The 21,559-nt window shown below is 45.4% G+C and overlaps 1 protein-coding gene across 1 annotated transcript in view; it reads right to left on the bottom strand.

Moving 5' to 3' along the window:
- LOC137522238 (NLR family CARD domain-containing protein 3-like) overlaps positions 1 to 17,366 on the bottom strand; it is a 42,590-nt gene extending 25,224 nt beyond the window's left edge. Inside the window, exons 1-3 of the mRNA XM_068242270.1 lie at positions 17,339 to 17,366; positions 11,775 to 11,816; positions 6,489 to 8,286 (exon numbers count right to left, since the gene is read on the bottom strand). Of these exons, the coding sequence (XP_068098371.1) occupies positions 6,489 to 8,286; positions 11,775 to 11,790 (1,814 nt within the window). The 5' untranslated portion in view covers positions 11,791 to 11,816; positions 17,339 to 17,366. The remainder of the gene's footprint in view (positions 1 to 6,488; positions 8,287 to 11,774; positions 11,817 to 17,338) is intronic.
- Positions 17,367 to 21,559: the final 4,193 nt, after the last annotated feature.

Raw genomic sequence — 21,559 nt, 5'->3', positions numbered from 1 at the left:
CAGTTGGAACTGTGTCACATGCTCCCTGTCACCTCTTTTTAACCAAAAAGATGGCTGCCCTCATGAATTTAAACATTTGCCTGTTCTTTTAAAACAGGCTGGGTAGGAGATTATATTACCTATCTATTTTAATTAACATAACTAATGTAACTTAATGACAGTATGTTTGTTTAGGCTGAAGTTCCTCTTTAAAGAGGTGTTTTATCCCAGAATTGAACTTTATCCCAATCAGTAGCTGATACCCCCCTTTCCCATTAGAAATGTTTACCTTTTCTCAAATAGATCATCAGGCGCTCCTGTATGGCTACTATATTGGTAAAGCTCCTCCCACAGTGTGATGTCATGACCATGGTCCCGAAAGTTTGCTGTCTGTGAACCCTGTTGCTTGGTGGGAAATAATGTTTTTTCCAACTGCCAAGCAAGCAGAATCTCCCTCTGCGCATAGAACTCTCAGTAATGAACATTCCATACAGATCACCTGACAGAACTAAAGATGTCACCACCAGTGATACATTTCAGAATGTAAATCAGGTAAAGGAAAGATTTTACAATGGGCAAACACTGACTAAATATGGTGATCTATAAATGAATATTGTAAAAAATAATTTGATTGATTGTTATTTTCACTACAGTTCCTCTCCAACAATTAAATGTTTCTTTGTTTTGTTTTTTTAACCCTCAACAAGCAAAAAGTAGTTAAAATCATACCTGAAATGACATGTGACATGATGAGCTATAAACATATTCGTACATAGTATTGCAAGAGAGCTAGACTTACCGTAGTGTCCGTCTATCATTTGACTCTGTGGGCCTGATTCACAAAGCGGTGATAACTCAGTTATCACGCCTAAAAGACTTTAGGCGTGATAACCTTTGCACCGCTGAGTTAGCACCGCTTTGTGCTCTTTAGTCCCGCGCGCAAAGTTTTGCGCGCGCAATCGCACAATTCCGCGCGCAGCGCCCATAGGGTTTAATAAAACTTTGCGCGCAAGAATTTCGCGCGAGTTTCTTCTTATCACGCCTAAACTGAGTTTAGGCATGATAAAGGGCTTTTCACTGGTGTGCAAACACTTTGCACCGCTTTGTGAATCAGGCCCTATAACCTTAAAGTGAACCCGAGGTGAGAGTTATATGGAGGCTGCCATTTTTATTTCCTTTTAAGCTATACCAGTTGCCTGGCTGTCCTGCTGATTATCTGCCTCTAATACTTTTAGCCATAGCCCCTGAATAAGCATGCAGCAGATCAGGTGTTTCTGACATTATTGTCAGAACTGACTGGATTAGCTGCCTGCTTGTTCCTGGTGTTATTCAAACACTACTGCAGCCAAATTAACCAGCAGGGCTGCCAGGCAACTGGTATTGTTTAAAAAGAAACAAATATGGCAGCTTCCACATCACTCTTTCCTAGGGTTAACTTTAGCTACCCCCTCACGCCTAATCTTAACCGCTGCCCCCCTACCAACAATCAAGCGAAAAAAACCCATCGGCTATGAAATAGCCGCTATTAATATGAGCACCTGTTGCGGTGTCAAATTTTTACTCATCACAAATGCAAAAATGTCCTGTTTCTGTGCAAGGACAGTGTCAGCGCATTCACGCACACCAGAAGATTACACACCCCTTTACCTCTGCTTGGCTTATTCAAAGCCAGACTCGCCAGCAGTCTGCTGCTGTATGCTTGTGTTACTTGCACTCTTGCCCCTGACCTTTGACTGAAAATCTGACTACCTCTGACCACTGCCTCCACAAACGCAAGTGTTTACATCCGTCTGATGCCCATCCTGAACTTTGGCTTGTTTCAGAAATGTGCTCTATCCAGCCACCAGCCAGCGCGTGCATGACAAAGGGGCATAAGGAAAAATGGGCACTGGGTTTCGTTAATAAAAATATCATTTACAGGTTCGTTCAAACACGCTTTCCTATGTGCTAGTTCAGATCGGAGCATTCCGTGCGCTTTCCGATCAGAAAAGCACTGCATGGAGCATTTTTAGGGCGATTTTGCTACAATGAAAGGTATAGGAAAAACGCAAAACGCTCACAAATCACTTTATCTGGCAATTATCCGGTAATTGCGTTTGTATTTGTTCATTTCCGAGTGAAAGAGTTCACTTCCTGGCTGATGTCAGGAAGTGAACAAAATGGAATCGCTCTGCAAAAGCGCTTGTAAAAACGCTTACCAAAAACGCCCAACACACAGAAATCGACGGGAATTGCCAAAAAAAAAAAAAAAAAAGAAGCGTAAAAAACACCCAACGTGAACGCTAATGTGATCGGAACGCAATGTGAACAAGGACTAAAATCCATTTTGTTAATAAAAATATTGTTAATATCTACTGATATTCTTTGTTTTTAAAGTGTAGAAAATCTTGCCAATATTTTACTACAGTTTACCCTAATCCTAATCTCACATAGAGCCATCCACTAGTGATGCCCAACCCTTAAAACTCCCCCTTGGTGGTACCTAACCCTAAGACCTCCCTGGTGGTGCCTAATCCTGAGACCCCCTACCTGGTGGTGCCTAACCCTAACCGTGGATGCCTAACCCTAACCATTACCCCCCTTCCCCGCACAAACACCCTTCCTGACGCCTAGCATTAACCACCCCACCTGCACAAGCACCCTTAGGCCTCGTTCACATTAGTTGCGCTGAGAAACGTTTAAAAGCGCATGCTAAAAACCGCGCTTCAGTGCGCTGCGCTGTGCTTTTTTTAAGCCCATTTTTACTTATTGTAGCAGTTGTCAATAAAGCTTTGTTTTCATATGTAAATGTATTTTTTTTCCAATTAGGGATAAAAAATGCATGTGCTTCAACGTGCTTGTATGCACTTCTATGTGCTAAAAAAGCACACCCATTCACTTGCATTGATGTGCACTTTACAGCTCAACGCACAGATATGCATGCAACACTACGTTTTTGTAACACTGCGCAGCGCAGAGGTGTAAACGAGGTGCATTTAATTACAATCGAAAATCAATACCTTGCAGAACGCACGGGGCAATGCGCTCTGAAAAGCGCACAGAAACGTCCCTGATGTGAACGAGGCCTTACAAATGTAAAATTTGTACGCACAAACAATAAAATATTTAATAACATAAAATTTGTACATACAAATGAAATAATATTGCAAAAACTATAATGTTAAAAGTGTCAAAACAATAACATATTTCAAACACTTTAATGTTCTAATGTTGAAAATATTTATTGGGCGCCCACATTTCTGCTTTGGGTGCTGTATTAACGATATTTGCATTTGTGCCTATGGGGAGCTCAAATTGTCTGGTGCGCTCTAACCTCATCACCTCTGTGTGCTGTGTGTGTATTATGGGCCTTCATGGGTTTGGCTAAGACTGTGTAGGTGTTGCTTGGGGTGGAAAAGCAGTCTGGCTGAATTTCTTTGTTTTTTTGTTTTTTTTTTTACATTTAAAGAGATTCACTGTTTTCAAGAATAAAAAAATAATATGGAAATATTTACAAGCCCGGATTTATATTTTTCATGCCCTTAGGCCGGTTCTTTGTGGCCTTTCCAGAAATCCAGCTCTGCCACTCTAGTAGTGATGGGTCGTTCGCGAACGAGCCGGCTCTAAGAGCCGGCTCTTTGCTGCGAACGACAAGAGCCGGTTCTCAGTTTCAAAAGAGCCGATGCCTCATCCGCCCCACACAGCCCTGCTTTGGTCTGTAATAAAGGGCGCTGAGGCATGCTGGGAGATGTAGTCCTACTCTCGAAGCTTGTAGGAGTGTATTGGGCGGAGCAGAGCAGTAGCAGGAGGGATTGCACCAGTCAGAGAAGCAGTCTGGAGTTGTCATGGAGACGGGGGCGGGGCTTTTACTCCGATTCTGAGTGGTGTCTAGTGATATTTAATGAAGAGCTGATTGAGAGCCGTAAGAGCCGGCTCTTTAATGGGAGCCGATTCAGAAGAGCCGATTCTCTGAGAAGAGCCGGAATTCCCATCACTATACTCTAGTAAATCCCAAACCTTCAAATCATGCACTTTGCCTTGTCAGGGGTCCCAAAGGCTGTGGTGCATTGTCACATTTTCACATGGTGCATTCTGGAACTAAAACACTAGATGGCAGTGTCACTGTGAATTTATGGGCTTCAATCAAGGATTAGCAAAAAGGAGGACAACTGAGAAATAAAATCCTAATGAAACATCTGCTTCCATGGGAATGTCATGCACTACCCTCAGGCTGGTTTGGCCATTATAAAAGAGCTGTGTTACAGAGTGCCCAGTGACATTCTGGAGCTCCAGATACACTGGGGATTTTTTGTAATGGGCCTAAAGAAAACCAAAATCCTTCCTACTGAAAATAAATACTGCAAAGTACAAAGTGCCTTCTGGAATTTGCAGATTTCACCCTTGCATGAGCAAGAAGCAATATACATAATTGTATCTTCCAACTGTCCCTCTTTTGGAGGGACAGTCCCTCTTTGGGATCCCTATCCCTCTGTCACTCTTTATTCCTCATGTGTCCCTCTTTCAGGACCGATGGACAGATCTATGTATATGTATGTATTTTTCTACTGAAAAATGTGTTTAATTGACTCTAAACTTTATTCCTATCCTTTAAAACAATCTATTTCTAATTTGTATCTGATTTTATATGAAGGAAAATGAACCAGTATAGAAAGGACAAGTGTGATTTGAATTATAAAACAAAATATTTTTATTATAAAATCTTTATGGTGTGCATGACTAGGGGTGTGACTAGGGGTGTGTCAGGGTCGTAATTAGGGGTGTGGCAGGGGTGTAGCTTAAATTGAACCTAAACCGAACCTATAAAAAAAAGTTCAACTTACCTGGGGCTCCTACCTACCAGCCCCCTGCAGCCGACCGGCCCTCCAGTCCCCCGCAGCCGCTAAGTTTTGATTTGGGTGACTTCGCCAGTTGATGGCCACTGCCTCGTCCTAGATCATGCTCCCACCGCCGAGAGCATCCTGCGCATGTGCTGTACAAGAAAATCTCATACTCTGCATGCGCAGGATGCGCCCGGTGGCGGGAGCGTGATTGAGGACACGCGCGGCCAGGGCTGTGCAGGCGCAGTGGCTATCGACTGGCCAATCGCCGAAATCGAATCTAAATGGCTGAAGGGGACCGGAGGATTGTTCAGTCACGGCGTGGGCACAGGGCGGCTGCAGGGGACTGGTAGAAGTCCCAGGTAAGTTAAACTCTTTTTTTATAGGTTCGGTTAAGTGTCCCTCTTTATTGTCTCAAAAAGTTGGGAGATATGCACATAATGCACCGCTCACGATGAAGCAGAACTCATCTGGCCGATATGTGGTTTGCCACAACCTAACTGCATTCCTTGCAACTCGTCTTTTATACAGCTTACGTGAAATATTGCACCAGGAAATGTGGGCGCCGGGATATAGCTGATAGAATATCGGTAATGCTACTACAGCTAAACCCATACTCGAACACAGAACCCTCCCTCCTCCAATGCCTATCCCTAACCACCACCACTCCCCGCCCCAGGTTCTATAACCCTCCCACAATCTGTTGGGTTCTAACTCTTCCACACTTTGTCCACAACTAAAATAAAAGTTTTGTCTGAAGTTCCTCTTGAAAGGGGTACTTGTAGGCAGTGATGTAGGGATCACCATAGCAGCTATAGCAGCTGCTATGGGGCTTATAGCGAAGGGAGGCCCAGTGCCAATGGCTGGCAGCGATAAGGAAATCTGTGGCAGATGCCCTGGGGTGCAAAGTTGCATGAGCAGAGTGATGGAGAGAATTTAACTCACTTCACTTCTGGCTACCTTATACTGTGGGGCCCTCTGGCTGCCTACATTTGGGGCCCCTCTGAATACCCATACTGGAAGGATATCTAATACTGGTGGTACCACTGACTACCTATATCAGGGAGCATTTCTGGCTATCTATACTGGGGGCCTACCTGGGGCTACCTACTGCTAGGGGTTCCTTTTGGCTATCAATGCTGAAGGGCTGCCTAATTCTGGGAGCATCCCTGACTACCTAAAACATTTTTGTGTGTGTGTGTGGGGGGGCACAAAGGTGCCTTATAATTGTTTTGGGGGGGGGGGAGCCAATTTTTTTGCTATGGGGCCCTGTGGTTTCTAGCTATGCCCCTGCCTGTAGGAAAAAAAGTAGCTCAAAGGGATACTCACCTTGGGAGAGGGAATTCTCTGGGTCCTCCAAAGGCTTCCCTCATCCTCCTACATCGGGCCGTTCCAGTGCTTTGTTTCCAGAAAAACAATCGACAGCTGTTTGTCAATGGCTCATGCATGCACAGCAGTGCAGACCCAATCAGGATTGGCTTTTTCAGCCAAAGAATAAGTGGGTCTGTGCTACTACACAGGTACAGTGCACTGCCACAATCTTTGCATGTCTCTTTGCGATGGAACAGCCTGGTGGAGGAGGATCCAGAAACTCCCCTCTTCCGAGGTAAGTATCAAAAAAGTTAGATTGCAAACCTCACAAGTTTGCTTTAACACTACTCATAATCTTATACACTTCCAAACTGTACTTACTAAAGTGTTTGGCAACGATGCAAGAGGGGTTGCAGTCTTTTCAATCCTCTGATGCCCAGATTTGTATAGCCCAAGTTAAGAGTCTTCAGTCTACCATCTGATTGCTGTAATATGTCACTTAGAGTAGCACAGTCTGCAGGATTCAGTATCACCTTGAACAGGTTGACTTCATCAATCCCAGGTGCAACCTTGTCTATAACTGACTGTTGCTGAAGTTCCTGCAGACAGTGCAAGAGGTTCAAGAGTCTCTGGTTGACTTCATATGAGATCTTTTCTTTAAACCAGTTGGCCAGTGGACACAGAACGTCATAGGGAAAGGGATCCACCAAACCCTTCAGTTTGCCTTGAATTCTATAGCAAAGCAGACCCATGAAGAAACGAGAGAACATTTGGAGGCTCTCCCAGCGATTCACCGACATAGATTCCAGGGTGGTGGACAAGAGCTGGCTTTTCACTGATTCCTTAGGAACAATTCCAAAACACCAAAGATCAAGACATTGTTTCAGTTCTTCTGGAGAGGAACCAATGGACATGATACAATAAAGAGCAGCAAAGAACTCCTGGACTGTCAGGTGGATGAAAGAAAACATTTCTGACTTGTTTTTCTCATCCACTTGGTCTGAAATCCTGTGCATGAAGTTGTCTGATAGCTTGGCGGGTTCAAGGCCAAATGTTTGTACATCGTCTTTGGTGAATAAGATCTTACTCTCTAGTAAGTAATGGTAAGCTAATCTTCCCAGATGATACAGATTGTCCTTCTCAGAGGACAGGATGTTTGGACCACAAAGCACGATGGGTTCTTTAGTTGTTTTGTCTGTTTTTAGTGAATTGTCCCTCAAATGTAAAATAGTACAAAGATAACAACGGTAGACTTCTGTCATAGTCTGTGGGGGCTTTTCAAGGCATGACTCTTGTGGTTTGTTCTGGTAAAAAGGCTTCAACGCAGTACAAAGAATGAAACAATAGAGGGGGATAAAGGAGAGCCCTGAAAGAGTGTCATTTTTTGTAATATACTGAAACACCTCCTCTGAGACCACCTCTTCTCTGAAGAACCTGAAGCAAAATTCTTTCACTTGTTTTTCCTCAAAGCCCAAGATGACAACTTTTCGATCAAAGCCCTCAAGAAGAAGCCATGGTCGAGGTCTACTGGTGACAACAATGGATACCTCAGGAAGTAGGGCACCTTTTAAAAGACTGTAAACCAAATCTTTTATAGTTGCTTGTTCACTGACACTCTTCACCAAAGTTCCTCCATTTAAGGAATGTTTAAATTCGTCTAGCCCATCTAGTACCACCAACAATCCCTTAGGATCCTTACATAGTTCTTCAGCTATGTCCTTCAGAAGAGTATGGTTTACTTTTATAAGGTCTAAAAAACTTACCGTTTTATCTATCAAGCTCAGCTCTCGAAATGTAAAATTGACAACACAGGAGACATTCTCGAAGGCTTTTCCAATTGCCCACTCATGCATAAGCCTTTGCATGGCATATGTCTTTCCAATCCCAGCAATTCCAGTGACCAGCACCTTTTTTGGACCATTAGATCCCACTTCCAGCGGAGAGAGGATATCTATAAGATTGATTTTTTGATGCCTGTTATGGTTGTAGATACGGGCTCGACGGTTGGCCAACACATTATATTCATGCTGGCCCTGCTGTCCCACTGGATCTTCATCAGTGATAAACACTTCTGTGTACTGGATTTCCAGCATTTCACAGCAGGAATAGGATGTCCCCACCTTCCCCTGGATCTTCATGTTCTTTTTCAATACAGATTGCTTATGATTTTTCAAAACATCTGGAAGAAAAGGAAAGCTTTTTAATACTCGTAAGGTGTATCTAATATTACAAATGTATTTGGACGCTAAGAAGTACCTTTCATCATTTTATGTCTCTCTGTGAAACTTATTTTAGCCCTGAGGTATTACCTCCACACCTTCTGTGAACATTGCATGGTATTACTATCCCAACTTGATGTTCTTTCTGAGAATGCAACAAGAGGACACCAAATCCATGACAATAGAGCAAGGAAGCTCTTGTGGAAGCCTTGGCTTTAGAATCCACAGCTGAAACACTCTGAGGTCTACCCAAACCAATGACCTTTCTAAAAACATTTGATAACAAAAACATCAATGAATGTCCCCAATTGCACTATGTGCAAGGCCTTGCTTACCCTGATTGAGAGCTAAGCCCCACCACATCCTACATAAAGTTTCTTCACCAGATGTTTGACAGTTCAGTGCCAGTACCTCAATGGCCAGTTGAGGCTTTCATGCTGGACTGTTAGATGCTTAGGACAAGGGTAAAGCTAGTATTATGTGGACCAGTCATGGAGAGAATCCAAAGACATAACAACAAAAGTTGTTTAGGTAATACCTTTAATGATGAACTGTTCAGGTTTGCACAGTTTAAAGGTATTACCTAAACAACTTGTGTTGTTATGTCTTAGGACAAGGGTAAGCACCAAATGAGGACCATCTTTGTAGAGTCCACCTGCAGACCCAAGTTCTCCCCAGGCACACAAAAATTTATTTGACGAGGCTTGAAGGCACCATGAGGATCTTATCTGTAACATGGTTAGGATTGTCACAGTTTGCATTGTGTCCAGCTCAATTAAAACATATGCTTAAAATGACCTTAATTGATGTTCTAAACTCCAAACCCTTCATTCACCAGCTGCCATCCTTTTGGTGCATCTGTTTTGCCTCAGCCCTCACATGATGCAGAGATCAATATAAACTAAAGGATTCCACTGAAGTTCATACAGGGAGTGCTGAAGCTGAAAAAAGGGGATGATGCCCATTGTGGAACATATGAAGAAGCTAGGGCATCCAAGAATTATCTTTATTGCTATCTTGCAAATAAGCCAATGTTTCGGAGCCACGCAGGGCCTCTTTATCAAGGTAAACTTTGCTCTAGGCAACAATCTGTCTGTTGCTTTAGGGTAAACCTAAAATGTAAAAGGTTAAGTGGGGAGTCTCTGCTCCTCTTCACACTCACAGATGTGATGTGCATCCATTGGGTGGCTACAGATGTGATGTGCATCCAGTGGGCAGCTACAGATGTGATGTGCATCCAGCGAGCTGGATGCACATCACATCTGTGAGTGTGAAGAGGAGTAGAGACTCCCCACTTAACCTTTTAGGTTTATCCTGAAGCGGCAGACAGATTGTTGTCTAGAGCAACGTGTGCCTTGATAAAGGGGCCCTGCGTGGATCCGAAACATTGGCTTATTTGCAAGATAATTCTTGGATGTGCTAGCTAATTCATATGCATTTGTTCACATGATGCAGGACTGACTAGGAAGGCTGAGGAGCACATTAGTGTTAGACCAGAGTTATCCTCATAAGAAGCTGTTATGTTAGAAGCAGACCTCTAAGCCGTATGAGGCCAAAATCTGGTGTGCTCACAGTGTCACCAAGTCAGCATGTCTCCCAAAATTACAGAGCTTATTATGAAACACTATCCCGAATTCCAATCAAATAAATAGAACAATAGCAAATAGCACCTCCTAACTCTTTTAAAGGACCACTATAGCGGAAAAAAGTAGACAGTTAAAATCTGATAGAACCGACAGGTTTTGGCCCAGTCCATCTCCTCATGGGGGATTCTCATGGTTTTCTTTGTTTTCATCAGCTTTTTCCTGAACAGCAGTTTAACTGCCAAAATAATAAGATAACAGCCAGCCTCCCTACTCACTTGCAAGCTGTTTTTTCAGTTAGACTTTGCAACTGCTGTTCAGGAAATGATGTTGAAAACAAAGAAAACACAGAGAATCTCCCATGAGGAGATAGACTGGCCCAAAACGTGTCTCGGTTCTATCAGATTTTAACTGCCTACTTTTTTTCGCAATAGTGGTCCTTTAACCTCCTTGGCGGTAATCCAGAGCTAGGGTCGGTGCAGAAAACCGCAGCTAAGAGCGGTAATACTGACCTCTGCTCGGGGTAGCCACCGGAGGCTGTGCGCAGAGTATAACGCGCAGTGGGCGTTTCTACATACCTTCCAGGAGAACCCAACATCGCAATTCATCTTCCTCTCCTCCGGGGCTCTGCTTCCTCCTGTTGAGATTGCCGTCTGTCGTCATGACGACAGCCGGCAATTTCACTTTAGAGTTGCAGCGCCACCCGGAGGATGGAGGCATAACTGCAGCGCTGGAGTCAGGGAGGTGAGTGATTGTAAAACTGCTGCAGATCTTCCTGGCAGCATGAGTTTTTCCAGGTTTTAGGGTCTGAAAGGGTGCAAAAAAATTGCTCCGCTTTTAGACCCTAAAATCAGGAAAGAATCATAACGGCAAAGGGGGTTAATAACATTTGTAAATTGTGTATCCACCTTTCAGGTATATCTCTGCAACAAGGAACAGTGCAGAGACAACCTCTGATCATGTATGGTCCGTTTATATTGCTTGGGTTCACTTCGGGATTGCTTTAAAGGAAACCTGAGACTAACTAAAAGAAAAAAGCTGAGGAAGACGATGAGTGAGCTGATCGCTCGGCAGCCTGGTAATTCATCCATCCAGGGCATACTGCACAGCAGCGCACCCCAGTACTACTGCGCAAGTGCAGAATTCTTCCTGCCACAGGAGCACGACGGGGGAGCCTTCTTTGCGTTCCACCGCTCACCGCTTGACTTCCTGCAATGCTGCCCTCTATAGTTCGGACGGCTGCATTGCAGGAAGTAACGCAGCGAGTGGAGAAAGTAAAGAAGGAATGCTTCCCCGCTCGCTGCCTACATTACATTTTGATACTTTTGTGCAAATAGCTGGAGGGGGAGCGGGGACGGGAGACCTAGGTGAGGGAGGGGGAGCGGGGACAGGGGACCCAGGTGAGGGAGGGGAGGGGCGACCCCCCTCCCTGCCGATCATTGCCCTCCCCCCCCCCCCCCCCTGTCCTGGCTGCTACCCCCTCCAGCATGTGTCTAAAGATGCCTGTGTAGAGGGGGATCAGTTTTGCCATAGATTTTCAGTACCCCTCCGTGTATCAGGGATCAATCCGGGTCCGTGAAAATCCTGCAAATCCGGACTGTCCGATCAGGTTTTCAAAACGAATGCCCATCAACGCAGACGGATCCGTTTATTTTGTGAGTGAGGACAGCTGCTATTTTTGACATTGGTAACCGGGGCTCCGTTTTTGATCAGTGCCAAAAAAACAGAACCACGGATACGGTTTTAAAACAAGTGTGAACCTACTCGAATTCAGCAGAGAGTATCTAAGGCTGGGAAAAACTCTGCAGTTGATGTACGGAAATCATGAAACTGGAGTACCTAAGTATAATGAAACCACAACTTACCTTCTCCATTACACATTCCATCTTTTGGGCTTGGTTTTTGATCTGTAAGAAACAGAAAAATATCTGTTTCAATGACCATCCCCTGGTACAGCAAACCATGGCTAACAGAACACAAGTGCTGATTTTCTTTTTTTTTAATGGATACCATATGTGAAAGCGTCTGGTAAAACTAAACCTGTACTGGGCAGGGTGCAATAATCAAATACTCACCGCGCCTCTCGTGTCCCTCCGTCGCTGTTCTCTTGTCCTGGGCTGCGTAATAACATCACAGGACAGTAGTGCGTGCGCTCCTGCGTCCCGACGTAATCGCTGATTTAAGACTGGGGGGGAGGAGTGAGTACTCTCCTGTGACGTCACCCCCCGCGCCAACAGAGGAGCAGAAAGGACATACTGGGAATGTGCAGCGCAATATGTCCGGGTTTGGAGTCACCAAAGTTGTCCAGGACAACGGGACGGAAGAGAAGAAGGGGGGGGGGGGGTGGAGGGGAACGGGAGGCTCGGTGAGTATTTGATTATGCCCCCCTACCCAGTACAGGTGTAGTTTTTACCATTGCTTTTGCATGTGATATCCTTTAAGAAATCTGGATCAGTTTTCAGTTATTAAAGAGAAACCGTGACCAAGAATTGAACTTTATCCCAATCAGTGGCTGATACCCCCTTTCCCATGAGAAATCTTTTCCTTTTCACAAACGGATCATCAGGGGGCGCTGTATGGCTGACTTTGTGGTGAAACCCCTCCCACAGTGTGATGTCAGCGCCTCACAGCACTGAGGCCCTGACAACACACTGTGGGAGCCTTGCTGCATTGTGAGAAATAACAGCTGTTTACCGCTGTTTCCAACTGCCAAAAAAGCAAATAGCATCTCCTTCCACTGATGTCACCTGCCAGCAGTACAAACATCACCATGTGATAAATGTCAGAATGTAAATCAGGGAGAGGAAAGATTTTACAATGGGCAAACACTGACTAAATCATTTATACATAATTATTGTAAAAATGAAGCACTTCTTTATTACTTTATTTTCACTGGAATTCCTCTTTAAATGAAGCAGAGATTCTTGGTGGCAGTTCCTCTTTTGTTACCAGGGCTGGATTTACCATAAGGCACTGTAGGCAAGTGACTACAGGCGCCTGAAGATGGAAAGGCTGCTCACTCCCCTCCCTGTGCATCCCCCCTCCCTCCTGTAGGGTCCTGAGCAGAGTGTAAATTAGAGGTAACTCACCCAGCTCTCTGCATTCCACTGATGAGATCTCCCTTCAGTCAGGGGCACCTCTAGCTACTTAATACTGAGGGTACCTCTGCCTACCTAATACTAAGGGGCACCTGTAGCTACCTATGATGGGAAAGAGAAGTAAGGGAGAAGTGACAGCTGGGACAGCCAGCACAATTGAGGTGCGGCTCGGCAGGGTTTGTAGGGTCATAGAGGGTGAAGTCTAAGGTGCCAGGACATCTGTGCCTATAGACTCCGGGGAGGTAAATCCAGGCCTGTTTGCTACAGTTTCCACAAACATTGATCATTTAACCCTGGAGTGTTTAAACTGTCAGCAACAGCCAATAAGACTACAGGTAGCTTCATTACTCTGACTTCAGCTGAAGGAGCTGCAACACCAAAAAGTGGGAGGAAACATCTATAACTATAATGGTGATAGCAGGGAGAGCTTAGAACTGAAAGGACATCCGAGGTGAAAATAAACTAATGAGATAAACAATTGAATCTTTATTCTTCTAAAAAGATGACTTTTTAAAGCTAATGTAACCCCATCTGAAAAAAAAAAAGACAGATACTCACCTAAGGAGAGGGAAAGCTCTGAGTCCTAATGAGCCTACCCTTTCCTCTCCCGGTGCCCGGTGGATCCTCCGGTTAAATCCGCCGCCGCGGTAACTTCGGAAGTCTTCGGGAGCACTCGGGCTCCATACTGCGCACGCGCGAGTGCATCATAGACACATGCGAGTGCGCCATAGAGGGCGTGGAGCGCATGCGTACTATGGAGCGACCCGTCTTCGGGAACCCGAGTGCTCCCGAAGACTTCTGAAACCTCCCTTTGGCGGCGGAACTGGCAGTATTTGACCGAAACGGTCGAATACTGCTACGGGGGATCCTGAGCGGGACCGGGCACCGGGAGAGGAGAGGGAAGGCTAATTAGGACCGAGCCTTCCCTCTCCTTAGGTGAGTATATGACTTTTCTTTTTTTTAAGGTGGGTTCCCATTAGCTTTAAGTTATCTACTTTTTACGTTTTAAGGCTATGTTCACATTATAAATTGCCAGTACTATTGCAAGCGCTGAGCAATTTTACTGTGAGTTTTACAGCACTTTTCCCAGCGCTTTTAGCTTAGAAAAGTGCTTTTCTAAGCGCTTTTGCTCAGCGATTATTTTTTTCACTTCCTGACATGTAAGAATGATGTGCAGGTACTCTGCAGGGGAATGAGGAGATTCTTCCTCTATTACACATCTGAACATGGATCAGGCCCTAGGCAATGTAAGTGTGGGTACATGTAAGAGTGATGTGCAGGTACTCTGCAGGAGAATGAGGCGATTCTTCCTCTATTACACATTCTTCATGCACAATCTGAACAAGGTTTATGGGTGACAGACAACACCTCTGTGTTCAATGTGCACAACATTCTCAGTGGATTCCCTGCAGCTCTGTGGGGAGTGCATATGTAGAGTATAGTACTACTGTGTAACAAAGTAAACCTGAGACAGATGAAATTAAAGTTTTATACATACCTGGGGCTTCCTCCAGCCGCCTTCAGGATAATCAGTCCCTCGTTGTCCTCCTCCACCACCTGGATCTTCTGCTATGAGTCCAGGTACTTGAGCCAGTCGGGCGTAGTGCGCATGCACACACTCCGCCGCCAGGAGCATACTACACCTGTGCAGCACTATTGCGCAGGTGCAGAATGTTCCTGGCTGTGGGAGCGGTATGCGGCTGGACAGCGCTGACTGGCTGAATTACCAGGACTCATATCAGAAGATCCGGATGGTGGAGGACAGCGAGGGACTGATTAGCCTGAAGGGGGCTGGAGGAAGCCCCAGGTATGTATAAAACTTTACTTTTCATCCGTCTCAGGTACCCTTTAATTTGTAGTCACCAAACCAAATTTTAACAACATATCAAATTATTTGATTTCATCAGCAAAGGGAGTGCATACATTTGCATAAATCAGCATCAGTGCAGAATTATTTCCATCTCATTGACCATCTCTATTAGTGACACAGCTACACATCAGGCTTTATTCTTACAGCATAGATGTTATTTAGTATATATAAGAGATTCCTGTGTACACATCATATATACAGTCACAATCAGATATGTATATCTGACCTTAAAAATACGGGGACTGCTTTATTGAAGCAGCACAAGTAACTAATTTTGATTGGTTTATTTCATTTTTGTGGACTAAGCACCGCTATTACTGTATATATACTGTATATATACATTATTTTGAATGACTATTATCTGAGAAATAGAACATTTTATCATATTTTCTATTTTAATTACAGTTACAAATTCATTAGGAGTCGGAGTCGGTGCATTTTTTCCCGACTCCGACTCCAGGCACCCAAAATTGCCCGACTCCACGACTCCGACTCCGACTCCACAGCCCTGGTTAGCATGCCTAAAGACTTTGGGCGTGTTATCAGGCGTGTTATCAGATTATCAGATCGCGAGCAAAGTCCCGCGCGCAAAACTTTGCGGAACATCGCACAAAAAACGGCGCACCGGATGTTCCTATAAGGTTGCATAGTGCAACGTTAAGGTCGCACCCCATGCAACCTTATAGATGCATCGGGTGCACCGTATTCGTTTTGCGCGCCCCGCGCTGTGCACGTGCAAAGTTTTGCGCGCGGGACTTTGCGTGCGAGTACTTTTTAACACGCCTAAACTGAGTTTAGGTGTGAAGAGGGGCTTTTCACAAGCGTGCCAACAGTTAGCACCGCTTTGTGAATCAAGCCCAATGTATTTATTCATAAAAGCCCAGGAAATCGCTAAACAAATTCCATTGAGCCAAAGCGCTCAGAAAATGGTAAATGTAGTGCCTTCGCAATTTCAAAAAAATCGAAAACGGTTTCATATGAACACTGTCATAGGAAATCATCACACAAGCACTTTTAGGGTGATTTCCTAAATCGCCAGTGCTTAAAAAAAAATCAGCAAACGCTGATAGTGTGAACAAGTCCTCACTCTTTCATGGGCTCTTCTTGATGACACATTCATTGAAGTATGCCAGAGCTAAAATCTATGAACTGTATTTTTATCTCTTTCCTGCTATCAAAAGCCATTAACTGCTAGGAAAGTGTTTTATGGCTGCAATTCCTTATTAGTGAGGGTTATGCTATAGTCCGGCCCGATCCCAACCCAGACAGAAACTGTCACTTGCATACCTGTTTTTTTTACTTTTTCAGACAGAGAAAGAAAAAAAGGAACACAGTATAGTTATTTGTGTGCTTGACACTGTACACACACATGTCTATCTCATCATGTCACGTAACCTCGGTTGTCCATAGGCCGATGCCTATGACAGCCGATCGCTATGATTGGCTGGCGGGGGGAGGGAGGGAGGGACGGGTAGGGAAAATAAAAAAAAATAGCAATATTTATTTTTTAATTTTTTAAAAAAAATATTTACATAAAAATAAACAAACATTCTGGCAGGGATAAGAGCCCACCAACAGAAAGCTCTGTTGGTGGGCAGAAAAGGGGGCAGGGGGAATCACTTGTGTGCTAAGTTGTATGGCCCTGCAGCGAGGCCTTAAAGCTGCAGTGGCCTAATTTGTGAAAAATAGCCTGGTCACTGGGGGGAGGGTGTAAGCCTACGGTCCTTAAAGAGAGTCTGAAGCGAGAATAAATCTCGCTTCAGACCTCATAGATAGCAGGGGCATGTGTGCCCCTGCTAAAACGCTGCTATCCCACGGCTTAACCGGGGTCCCTTCACCCCCAAATCCCCTCTGTGCAGCTGGGGAGTGCTTCCGCATTAGGGCAGGGCTAACCGCCGCAGCCCTGCCTCATGCGCGTCTATCAGACGCGTACCTCCGCTTCTCCCCCGCCCCTCTCAGTCTTCCTTCACTGAGAGGGGCTGGGGAGAGGCGGCGATGCGCGTCTGATAGACGCGACTAGAGGCAGGGCTGCAGCCGTTAGCCCTGCCTCCAGGAAGAAAAAATTTCACGAGCAAGTTTACGACCAAGTCTTGCGGGGGTGGGTTTGGGGGTGAAGGGACCCCCGTTTAGCCGCGGGATAGCGGCGTTTTAGCAGGGGCACACATGCCCCTGCTAACTATGAGGTCTGAAGCGAGATTTATACGGAATGGGATAAATTGGGTAGATAAATTATAGGGGATAACTGCTGAAGCTCTGGAAGGAAACAGTGTCCCATTTTGACTTTAGAGCCGGTGTCCAACCTCTCGAGCTGAAGCCAAATGTATCCAAAGCCTTTTAAAGTGAAGAGGAATTGCCTAAAACAGTCATTTTATATTTACCGTACATTGAATACATATTATCAAGAAACCAAACACCAACTATCATATTGGTGAGATCAATATGTGAGCAAACTGTAACTTACCTATCAGGTGAGAAAGTCCAAGTAGTTCACTTTTATGATCTGTAAGAATGAACAATATTATTTTTCTTATGACTATCTAATACTTGGATAACAAATTACACCTGTAAGTGGGAATATTATAAACACAGAACAGTATGTGAGTTGGCAAAAAAAACCCAAAAAAACATTTCCCCCCCCCAACTTCCTACAGGTACCGGAAGTTTGAGAGGAGCAGGCAGCAGCAGGCCAGTCAAAGCAGCAGCACCGTCACCTTCTGCTGAGCCTTCCGATCCTCCTGCACGTCCAGCAACAGCAGCCAGGAGGAAACGCAGCCAACCCCCAACTGTTCCCTCCAAAATTGAGGCTGGTGATGCCAGCCAGTCCTCAGTAGCCTCCTCAGCACCCTCCACAGCTTCCACCACGTGGCTGTCCAACCTGCAGCAGCGCTAGGGTCTGCCACCTCACAGGCTTGTGGGTGACTGACTATCCAAAATGGTGGAACTCCACCCTGGCAATTTTGGAGCGATTGTGCCGCACAAGAGGGCCATGTCCCAGTACCTCCTGGAGAAAAACATGACCGGCACAACAAAACTTTATGGGTTGACTTCAGCGGAGTGGAGGCAGATGCAGCAGGTCAGCACACACTTGCTAATCTACTGCCATCAGGGCTAAAAAATGCACTGTCTGAGTTGTGGCAAGAGCCCAACTGCAGCTTCTCGACCACTGCCTGGAACCTGCCTCTGCCAGAGGTGTCAGATTTTTATATATTATAGAGTGTGGGAGGCACACTCCATGTAACACTATTCTTTATAAACATTGAAAATGCTGCTGCTGTTATAATTTTATTTAATAAATGATGTGGCCCTACCACCAGGTTCCACGGCCTACTCTTCTACAAGCAATTCCTCTTCCTACTGCTGTCATAATTGAATTGAATTAATGCTGTGGTCCAACCACCAGATTTCACAACCTAGTCTGCTATTACAAAGTCCTTCTGCTGTTATAATTTTATTTAATTAATGCTGTGGTCCCACCGCCAGGTTCCACGGCCTACATTCTACCACAAATTTGTCCTCCTGCTGCTGTTATAATTTAATTTTATTAATGCTGTAGTCCTCCACCAGGTTCCATGGCCTATTTTGCTACCACCAATTACTTCTCCTGCTGCTGTCATAATTCGGTTTAATTAAGTCTGTGCTCCCACCACCAGGTTCCACTGCCTATTCTGTTATCACCAATTCCTCCTGCTACTGCTGTCATAATTTAGTTTATTCAGTGCTGTGGTCCCACTGGCCACCACCAGATTCAACACCTGATCAAGAAGCTGGTACCCTTAGCAACTTGTCTTGGGGGGCTCCTGCCAGCATTACGTGCCAAAGAGAAGAAGAAGAGTTTGTCAGGATCAAGAAGTGGGTGCTTCAAATTTTCCACTTTATAAATCTGAAGAATTTTAGCAAAATTAATGCTGTATTACCTTCTTATAAACAGAAGGTAACTGTGGCTTTTCACTCTCTCATGTACAGAATGCAATGCCCATAAGACATCACTTCAGATTAGGAGGCGGAGCCACATAGTGCATGCATAAAACCAACTGCAAAAGCTTACAGAATCACAAAATAACAAACTGATTAATGGCAGCAGCCAACGCACCCGTCAAACAAGCTTTTAGGCCTGGTGCACACCAAAAACCGCTAGCAGATCTGCAAAATGCTAGCAGATTTTTAAACGCTTTTTCTTATTTTTCTGTAGCGTTTCAGCTAGCATTTTGCGGTTTTGTGAAGCGTTTTTGGTGTAGTAGATTTCATGTATTGTTACAGTAAAGCTGTTACTGAACAGCTACTGTAACAAAAAACGCCTGGCAAACCGCTCTGAAGTGCCGTTTTTCAGAGCGGTTTGCGTTTTTCCTATACTTAACATTGAGGCAGAAACGCATCCGCAATCCAAAATCTGCAGCAGCCCGGGAGTATGCGTTTCTGCAAAACGCCTCCCGCTCTGGTGTGCACCAGCCCATTGAAATACATTACCCAAGCGGATCCGCACCCGCAAGCAGATCGCAAACCGCAGCGGAAACGCTCTGGTGTGCACTAGGCCTTATAGAGTGAATTGTGAAAAAAATACTCCTCCTGGCTTTAATTTACAACAGCTATGATGAGCCGGGATCTGCTACAATAAGCAAAATTACAAAGAAAAAATCTGCTATCTAGCTGTGGTGGCAGTGCAGGCCTTGAGAGCAGGGCCGGGCCGAGGCAGAGGCTGAAGAGGCTCCAGCCTCAGGGCGCAGTGTAGGAGGGGGCGCACAATTCATTCAGCTGTCATTCCCAATTGTGTTTGAAGCACAAAGAAATAAGAAAAGGGCATACATAGCAGTGACTGCAAGCCAGATAACTATAGATTAAGGTGTTGGGGATGTTGGGTGCCCTGGGGCGCCTCTTAGTCTAATTTCAATCAGTGTGTGACGGCTGGGGCGGGTGGGATGGAGGGGCGCACTTTGCTGTCTCAGCCTTGGGTGCTGAAGGACCTTGTCCCGGCTCTGCTTGAGAGGTAAGGGGTAAGTCTAAACTTTCCTGAACACGTACAATAATCCAGAGAGCATGCTGATCCTCTGCCAGCACGGTTTGCACCGTAAGGTAATTAGTACTTAGTCACCGGCTTTGAGGTCACAGTCATAGTAATTACCTTGCACACATTAACTCACAGGAGATAAGAAAAGAGTAATAATGCCAGGCTACGTGACTCGGCTGGATTAGGCGTTTGTCGGACAGCCCGGAAGATAAGCTGCACTTTCATATCCTCAATTAATGGAATTCTCTGAACATTGATCTTTGTCTTCAGAACAAAGCTAGCGGCCCTTCCGGGAGGACATACATCTCACTTGGAAAAGGCGTTTGCTGAAGCACTGCTTCTAAAAACATTATTATTGTTTATTTTATTCTTAAAACTCAAGTGCCCCCCAAGCCCAACATAAGTACCCTCTGTGGCACATAGACCGCATGCAGAAAACCTAGGCACTACAGCCCCGGTTATATCTAATCGCCTTCATAATACGAAATGGGTAATGTGGGCACAAGACACACCAGGTGATTAGAGTGTCACTATCAGCAAGGCTGGATTTATACTTTATACTTTTTGTGCCCCTAGGCCAAGTATGTTGTGGTTCTCCTTCCATTTGCCGTTTCTCCCCTCCAATTCCATGTGCAGCTCCCTCTTCCATGTGTATCATCCATGTACAGCAGCCCCTCCCATTCCATGTGCAGCTCCCTCTTCCATGTGTATCACCCATGTACTGCAGCCCCTCCCATTCCATGTGCAGCCCCCTCTTCCATGTGTATCATCCATATACAGCAGCCCCTCCCATTCCATGTGCAGCCCCCTCTTCCATGTGTATCATCCATGTACAGCAGCCCCTCCCATTCCATGTGCAGCCCCCTCTTCCATGTGTATCATCCATATACAGCAGCCCCTTCCATTCCATGTGCAGCCACCTCTTCCATGTGCATCATCCATGTACAGCAGCCCCTCCCATTCCATGTGCAGCTACCTCTTCCATGTGCATCATCCATGTACAGCAGCCCCTCCCATTCCATGTGCAGCCTCCTCTTCTATGTGTATCATCCATGTACAGCAGCCCCCTCCAATTCCATGTGCAGCCCCCTCTTTCATGTGTATTATCCATGTACCGCAGCCCCTCCCATTCCGCGTGCAGCCCCCTTTTCCATATGCATCATCCATGTACAGCAGCCCCTCCTATTACATGTGCAACCCCCTCTTCCATGTGTATTATCCATGTACAGCAGCCCTCTCCCATTCCATGTGCAGCCCACTCTACCATCTGTATTATCCAGATACAGCAGCCCTCTTCCATTCCATGTGCAGCCCCCTCTTCAATGTGTTTCATCCATGTACAGCAGCCCCTCCCATTCCATGTGCAGCCCCCTCTTCCATGTGTATCATCCATGTACAGCAGCCCCTCCCATTCCATGTGCAGCCCCCTCTTCCATGTGTATCATCCATATACAGCAGCCCCTCCCATTCCATGTGCAGCCACCTCTTCCATGTGCATCATCCATGTACAGCAGCCCCTCCCATTCCATGTGCAGCCCCCTCTTCCATGTGTATCATCCATATACAGCAGCCCCTCCCATTCCATGTGCAGCCACCTCTTCCATGTGCATCATCCATGTACAGCAGTGCCCTCCATTCCATGTACAGCCCCCTCTTCCATGTGTATTATCCATGTACAGC

Source organism: Hyperolius riggenbachi, chromosome 6 (assembly GCF_040937935.1).
Source record: "Hyperolius riggenbachi isolate aHypRig1 chromosome 6, aHypRig1.pri, whole genome shotgun sequence".
Lineage (NCBI taxonomy): Eukaryota > Metazoa > Chordata > Amphibia > Anura > Hyperoliidae > Hyperolius > Hyperolius riggenbachi.
The sequence above is the reverse complement of the archived record's forward strand: the minus strand, read 5'-3'. Positions and strand labels throughout refer to the sequence as shown.